Consider the following 8,061-nt stretch of genomic DNA (forward strand, 5'->3'; position numbering starts at 1 on the left):
ACGGCCTGATCTGACTTCTATTTTCACACAATCCTCTGTGTTGAGGATTGATGGCAGGAGGCAAGGCTGCAACAGGGAAGGCATTAAGAAGGCTGTTGAGTTTCACCAGGTGACAGGTGGGGGTGGCTTGGCCCAGGGAGATAGCAGGGGATGTGGTGAGAAGTGGTCAGACTCTGAATGGATTTCAAAGCAGAAACAACCAGACTCACTGACAGTCTAGACACAAGTGTGCTGGGGTGAAGGGAGGGGTTAACAATGACCTCAGGCTTTAGCCTGAGCAATGGAAATGTGGAGTTGGCATTTGCCGTAATGAAGAAAGCTGGGGACAGGGCAGGGCAGCGGGGGCGTTTTGTGGTGGGAACGGGGAGGACCAGGAGCTCAGCTTGTAAAGTGCCTTAGACATCCAAGCAGAGAAACTGCTGGCTGCCTGGAGTTTAGGAGCAAGGTCCAAGCCAGCGACAGGCACTGAGAGTCACCCATATATAATGTGCACCTAAAGTTAGAGAATGACTGAGAGCATCGCAGGAGTGAGGGTGGGTACAAAACAGAAGCCGCCCAAGAGTCAGAGCTTGGGGCACCCCGATGCTAAGAAGGAACCAGCTATGGACACTGAGGAGAGGCAGCCACAGAGGTGAGAGGAGAACCAGGATAGCAGGGGCAGCTTGGCAGCCACAAGAGGAATGTGCTTCAAAGACAAGGGGGTCAGCCGTGTCAAAGGTGCAGGAAGGCCTCCAACATGAGGTCGGAGAACGGCCCCCCGGAGTAAGGAGCATACAGGCTGCTGATGGCGATGAGAGCTGTGGGTGGGCAGTGAGGGTGTGGCTTAAGTGCAGGAGAGACTGAAACAGTGAGTGGGGAGACTTGCTTGAGGAGTTTTGTGTTGCTAAAAAGGGAAGAATGGGAGAGTAGCTGGCGAGAGTCCTGTGGGTTTTTAAAGATAGATGGTATAACCACATGCTTGTACGTTCAGGGAGGTAACTCAGCAGAAGAAAGCGATACTGTGAAACGGCGGCTTTGGGGATCTGGGGTAGCTTGGGATCCAGCAGGTGCGGGAGGGGAGGTCCTCAGTAGGCCCCACCACCTACAGCAGTGCTGTGAGGCAGAGCCCCGGCGCAGGTGCAGGTGGAGGAGGAAGGTCTCTTCTGCGAAAGGAGATAAGAAGGAAGCAAGGCTGTCAGCTGAAGGTGAGGATGGAGGACGGGAGTTGGAGAGGAGGAGTGGGCATCCGGAGCGACTGCCAGAGGTGTGTGATGATGCTGCCAAGCGACAGCAGCCGGGGTGGCTGTGTTTCTTCTCCACCTGCATTCAGTTAAGTGCAGGTGCTGAGTGGAGTGAGAGGGAGAGGAGGGCACGGAGAGGCCCATGAGTGAAGAGTGATGTGATGTGACCTTTCCCAGAACCCCGGGCAGTGAAGGCAGGAGGTCAGAGGTGAGGTGAATGGGCGGTAGGGGCAGGAAGGCATAAGAAGCCTTCTCAGGGTGGGGTAGGGGAGCTCTGGCACACGTGCAGCTAAGGGGAAGGATCTGGGGACAGGAAAAGATTAGAGGGTTAGGAGTTTGGGGAACTGCCAGAGCAAGACCCTGCAGAGGGCAGTATTCCCTGGGGACCAGGGCACCAAGGGAGGGGCAGCCTTGGAGAGGGACAGGGCAGGGGGATGCAGAAGCAATGGTGTTAGTGCCTTCCGTGCTCTTGAGGAAAGAGAGCAGCTAAAGGGCGGGGTCTACAGGAACTTGCAATTCCTCAGCCCCACCCAGCCCCGCCACTTGGTGTATACCACAGCCCAGCAGGTCCCCCGCAATGTCCACTTTCCCATGATGTATTTCTACACTCAGCTTCTCAAAACCAGACTTTTGTAGAAAGGGATAACCTGCCAGCTCTTCTCCTCTGCTTGTCACTGCGAAGACCCCACTCCCATCCCGTCTTCTGCTTTGCTCTCCTTGCGGGGACTAGGGAGGAAGCCCCAGCTCCCAATTCACTCTCACTTGGGAAGAGCACTTAGGCCACAAACCTGAAACCCACCCTGGAGCCAAGGGGTGTCTTCGCACAGGAAAAAGCCATACCCCGCTGCTGGGCTTGTGTACAGTACAACTCCATCCTTGCACTGCCAGGCGTGGAGGCAGGGAAGGTGGGGAAAGTCAGAGTCACCGCTGCTTAGGTTGATTTGTGTTGTTATTTAATTTATGGGACACATTAATTCTAAATAATACTTCAGCCTTCCTTCCCCTCCCCTCTTGTTCTTCCCTTCCTTTGTTCTTCCCCTCCTCCCTTCCCTTTCCCCATTTTCCCTCCTTCCTTACCTCCCTTCCTTTCCACTTTTCGATAAATACTTGCTTGGAGTCTGCTGTGTGCCTAAGAAAATCTATATGAAGGTGATACAACAGAAACAGAGGAAGAGGTGGACCCCCAAGGAACTCACCCAGCAGCCTCCACAGTGCTGCCCCTTGCTAACAGCATCCTGGTTTTGCTCAATCTGGGGCAGCAATGTGCTCAGGGAGTGTTCCCCAGGAAAAGAGGTAAGACTGATCAAAAGCAACCTGAGCTGCCCTGCTCACCCTGTCTATGATTACCTGGCAGCAGGGGGTGGGCCTGTGACCCAGATCTGGTAGGTGGGGCCTGAGAGGAAGTGGACTGGAGATTGAGGTGCTTCTTCCCCAGGGAGAAGAAGACATTCGAGAGATGGAAAGTCGCTCCTGTGCTTCTTCCCTGGAGGCTGCCTTGAGAGGATATGATCCTCCGATCTGTGGCAGTCATCTAAGAATAGGAGAAAGGCAAGTAAAGTATAGAAAAGCTATCTTGAGTCCCGGCATCACTGAGCTGCTGAATTAGCAACCCTTGATCCACCTACTACCAAATTCTTGTTTGCAATAATGAATTGTCCTTATTGTCTGCATTCATTTCAGTTGGGCATTCTCATATTTTGTAACCAAAGGCATCTTACCTACTGCAGCAAAGAAGAAATAAAGAACTATGATTTTTCTGTCACATGTGGCTCTGAGCCTCCTGGATGCTGAGGTGAAAAGGGAAACGAGATGAATTGTCAAGCTCTCATTCTTAGTCAGGAAGAGCTTCTCAGGGAGTTTCAGCTTTTTTGCCCCTAAATTCTTTGTTTGACACTAAATTTCCACATGGGAGTTTAGGAAAGGAACGCTGGGATACATAATTGCTAGACCCAGGGTAATTGTTTCACAGAAGAAGCAGTTTTCAAGGGCTCTTTCTTAAGAAAACTAGGATCTAGATATAAAGAGAGAGTTTAAGCAGAGAGGAGAGTCAAGTGGGAGCTGCTCCATGCCCTCCCCACCCCAGATGGTCACATGAATGAGCAGATACTGAAGAGACCACTGAGAAACTGTGAACACTGAGCAGAAGGCAGAGCCCAGAAGGATGCAGAGCCTGGAGCTGCAGGGGAGCAAAAGCCCCTGACCCACCACTGCTAGGGGCAGCAGCTGTGAGTGGGATTCGGAGTGAGTAAAAAGGAGGGAAAAGAAAAGTGTGAAAGGGAGAGAAGAGGACCTGGCTGGGGAAACCCCTGGTTTGTAGAAACCTGGGCATGGGTAAAGGTTTCTCGGGGATGGTGGAAGGGCGCTGGTGGGAGACAGAGGTCTGGTCTGCCCTGGGTTCTCCATGTCTCAGGCCCATTGGCTGTGTGTGACCTGCATCACACCTTCTGTTCCTGGGGACCGTGGGTGTTTATCTGGGCTCAAGAAGCACTGTCAGGTCTAGGGAATGTCTGTAAGTCCCATTGGTATCTCGCCTCTGAGTGCTGTCTGGCCCAAAGTATCTGAGGGTTCTCCCAGTAGAAATGTGGTATTTGAAAATTCAAATGAGTCAGGCAATTACTTTGAAAAAGCCTTTACCTTGCTGAGGATTCACAACAGATTTTCATGAAAAATGCTGTACTCTCTGTACCTTTTCTGTAGTATATCAATAGATGCCACACTCACACATACACAGACACAGCAAATATATTTGGAAGAATTCAACAAGTTTCTTTACTGCAATATGTCTTGAAGGCATTAGTATCATATGTCATCAAATCTAAGAGATACCTTCAATTGGAAGATGTGTCATTATTTAACGCATTACTAAGAAAAAAAAAAAAAAATGTCCAAGATGGAAAGTCTCACAGGAGATGCCTCCCTAAAGATGGAGCAATGAAAGGCTCCACTGTTGGCTGGGTGTGGTGGCTCACGCCTGTAATCTCAGCACTTTGGGAGGCCAAAGCAGGAGGATCACCTGGGGTCAGGGGTTCGAGACCAGCCTGGCCAACATGGTGACACCTCATCTCTACTAAAATTACAAAAATTAGCCGGTCATGGTGGTGTGCACCTGTAATCCCAGCTACTTGGGAGGCTGAGACAGGAGAATCACTTGAACCCAGAAGCCGGAGGTTGCAGTGAGCTGAGATCGCACCATTGCATTCCAGCCTGGGTGACAAGAGTGAAACTCTGTCTCAGAAAAAAAGGAAGGAAGGAAGGAGGGAAGGAGGAAAGGAGGGAGGGAAGGAAGGAAGGAAGGAAGGCAGGCAGGCAAGAAAAGAAAGACTCCACTGTCAGTACAGAAGAAAATGAGAAATAAACCCACCATGGAGAGGAATAGCAAAGAATCAACAGGTTTCTATTTTGGCTCTGGCGAGGGGAGAGAGAAATAGGGAGAGATGCCCTGCACTGATCATTAGAACCATAAGCTGGTTCTCATTCTGGGGTCACGCCATTCAGCAGATCCCCAAGGAGTTTCAGGAGTTGTGTCCCCAGATCACTGGCAGAAGCAAACACAAACCCTCTCTGGAAGAACTCAATTTCAGCTCAGGCCAGCAGTGATTGCAAAACACTAATTGTGAGATGTTTCTTGATTTGGGGATGTTAAAATGTGAGAAAATGTGCACCCAGGCATAGATGAGGACAGTGAGTCCCCATCCAGAGAAGGTCAGAGTATTCAGCCCTAACTACTCTATCCCACTGGAGAGCTCCTGGTTAGCAGTAGTCACTGTTGCCACTATTTATGGACTGCTGACTTGGTGCCAGGCTCCGGGTGCCAGGCTCTGCACGTATCAGCTCTTGTCGTCCTCACAGCACCTCTGCATGGGGACAGCAGTGTTACTAGTATTTTCAGTAGGGCAAACTGAAGCAACTTTACTGAGGCTGCACATGAGTAAATGACAAAGCTGGGCTTTGAGTCCATGCTCATCTCTGGTATCCTGAAGGTGGTGTCCATCAGACATTTTTCAAAGGATGCTACTCTGGCCTGCTGAACCTAGCATATTGCCAAAAATGCAATTTTTCAGCAAAGCGTCTATTCCCTACACAGAGGCAATTTCTGCATCAAAGTCTGTCTTATCCCACTCTAGAAGGCTGCGCAAAGGCTCTTGCTGTCCAGTGGTCTTGGCTGTATGGGTATTCCTGGGCTCTGGCTGGATAATCCTGTACTTGCTGTAAAGGGATCACTGGTGGGCATGAGAACACATCGTTCAATGTCTTCTCCTCTTTTCTGATTTTAGAAGATGTTAGTATAAATATCACAAAACTTCTGAAATATGACCAGGCTCCATTCACCTTTCTGGTCCATGTCCTGTCCCTCTTGAGGCTCAAAGACCTCAATCTAGGCAAGCAGCACCCCGTTCCCTCCCCACAGAGCTATGTAGATCTCGGGGGTCATCTGGAGAGCCAGAGTCTGACTGAGTAATAAATCCCCTCCCTGCAGGACGACTAGCCAAGTTTTATTACAGATCCTATCACAATGAAAAGGGCTGGTACTCCTGTGATTGAGCTAATCCTGTCACTCTGTAAATCAATAGGAAACCCACAGGAGGCGATTTGATTTAGGATGTTCATTTTGGGAAGCTGGTCTTCCTACAACATTGGAGTCAAGATATTGCCAGGGCACTTCCATGACAAATGGAAAGTTCAGCCCAAAAGGACCAGACTTGTTAATAAAATAAATTCAGATCTCTCCAAATAAAAATTCAGATGCATTTTAGTCTCCCTTAGTACATCAGGCTGAATCCCTTAATTTACCACATTATTATGGAAACACCCTTACCTCTGCCTGTCAAAATCACTGACATTGCGGGGGCTCCGTCTTAGGAGACACTAGCTGCTTTATAATTATTTAGCTGATGTGCAGTGTACATTATCTTGAAGCAGGCCATATACTCGAAGAACAGCACCAGATCCAGGATGAATCTGAGGGATATCTGGCCGGCAGGGGAAGGGGAAGAGAGGTAACACATGTTGCCCAGACATACTGCTGCTAGGTGACAATGCAATGCCTCCAACTCTGTCCCCTTGACTCAGGTCAATATCCCTCTTCTACAAGCCAGTTGGCCAGGCAGCCAGGGCCATGTCAGGCAGAGGCAGACTGAGGGTTCTGGGTACTGTTTCTGTCCAGCAGGTATGGTGGGTTCTCCTCTAGGGCTGCCAGTTTGCATGAGGGCCTCATGTCTCTCCATTGGCAGGGGCTGGTGAACATCCAGTCCATCTGTAGGAGGGACCCACAGTGACTGTCTTCTGCAGTGTGGACAGACCTGGAGTGACTGCCCAAGCAGCAGACCCCACTTGCCAGGGGAACGCAGGGAGGTGAAGTTGCATCTAGAGCAGCAAAGGGAAGGCCATGTGGGACACTGATCTCCAGGTTCCAAGATGGGCTCTTGGCAGGAGCCCTTGTGAACATGGATGTGACTTGTTGGGATGGGGCCTCCTACCACGCCTCCTGTTCTCCCACCTCCATTAGGGGTGACTCACACCTGCAGAAAGGATGAATCATGTGGGTTATGAAACCAAAGAGCTCCTGAGAGCGAGGCTGGAAAGGACCTTGGAAACCATCTATGCAGATCCTGTCCTCTGCCCATCCCCTCTTGCCCCAGCCTCTCAACTCCAGCTGCCAAGCCACAGACTCCAAGTGAATCCTGCACGCTCAACAGGAGACTGCTCCTGGAACTGAGCATCAGAGAAGCAGCTTCTTTCCCACCTCAAGGCCTTCTCGACCGTTTTGTTTTACTTCCTGTATTAAGCAGGCTGATGGCTTGCTTTCTGCAAGTGGGCCAGTGGGACCAATGGGTGCTGGGAAGGATGACAGAAGGGATCTAGCAGCGATCCTTACCCTTCATAATTCCTTGGTCATGGAACATTTCCATACATCTCCAGGGTGCTTCAAATCATTATCCACTGGATACCAGGCTGCTCCAGGCAACAGGGGTGAGGATGATTCAACTCACTTTCCCACTGCTGGTCCCAGCTCAGTGGGTGCTTCTAAGAGTGTACATCATCTAGTGAACACCTACCACAAGGCAGGTCCTGGGCTCATAAAAACGAACGTTTATGGACAGCTTATTGTACAGCAAAAGCGGACCTCATCCTCAAATCAGCCCGATGGGGTAGATACCACTATTCCCCCCATTTTACAGGTGGGGCACCTGCCCTCAGCCAGGACAGTCATTTGCCCAGATGGGCTCTGTGCGATGGTTTCTCGGGTACACGCTCGTGAGCCCGGCTAATTTGCCACATGCCTTTGCCCTGTTCAACATGCCCCTTCAGCCATGCTGGGTCCTGGGCGATCCAGTGTCTTCCCGGCAGCTTCTTCTCCCTGGGACCCAGCACACTGGCAAGCCCTCTGTCTAGGGAGGCGGGCGAGGCCGCCGGGCGTCTGAGGCCCCGCCAGGTGAGTGCAGCCTCCGGGTGTCCGGCCGGTCTAGGGAACAGGGGACTCACCTGAGACGCCAGGGCCTCTCCGCTCCCACCAGAACTCGCGGGGCCGAGGCCGCCGCTGGGGGGGGTCCTGCGTCCCGAGAGCCCAAAAGTCGGCGGAGAAGTTCCCCCGGTGGGAGGCGTTTCGGGCCTCCCGGACCGGTCTCGGCCCCGGAGCCCGGCCGCAGGAGCGCGGACCCGGGGGCGCCGCCGGGCCGCGCGGGCGGGAACGCGCCGCGGCCGCCTCCTCCTCCCTGGCTCCCGCCCGCGGCGGTGGCGGCGGCGGCGGCGCTTCCCCGGCGCGGAGCGGCTTTAAAAGGCGGCACTCCACCCCCCCGGCGCACTCGCAGCTCGGGCGCCGCGCGAGCCTGCCGCCGCTATG

General features: G+C 52.2%; 1 protein-coding gene across 1 annotated transcript in view; it reads left to right on the forward strand.

The window, feature by feature from the left end:
* Positions 1 to 1,190: 1,190 nt before the first annotated feature.
* PCSK6 (proprotein convertase subtilisin/kexin type 6) overlaps positions 1,191 to 8,061 on the forward strand; it is a 193,525-nt gene continuing 186,654 nt past the window's right edge. The window contains exons 1-2 of the mRNA XM_023193592.3: positions 1,191 to 1,243; positions 7,736 to 7,812. Of these exons, the coding sequence (XP_023049360.3) occupies positions 1,191 to 1,243; positions 7,736 to 7,812 (130 nt within the window). The remainder of the gene's footprint in view (positions 1,244 to 7,735; positions 7,813 to 8,061) is intronic.

The sequence above is a fragment of the Piliocolobus tephrosceles genome, chromosome 6 (genome assembly GCF_002776525.5).
Source record: "Piliocolobus tephrosceles isolate RC106 chromosome 6, ASM277652v3, whole genome shotgun sequence".
NCBI classification, from domain to species: domain Eukaryota; kingdom Metazoa; phylum Chordata; class Mammalia; order Primates; family Cercopithecidae; genus Piliocolobus; species Piliocolobus tephrosceles.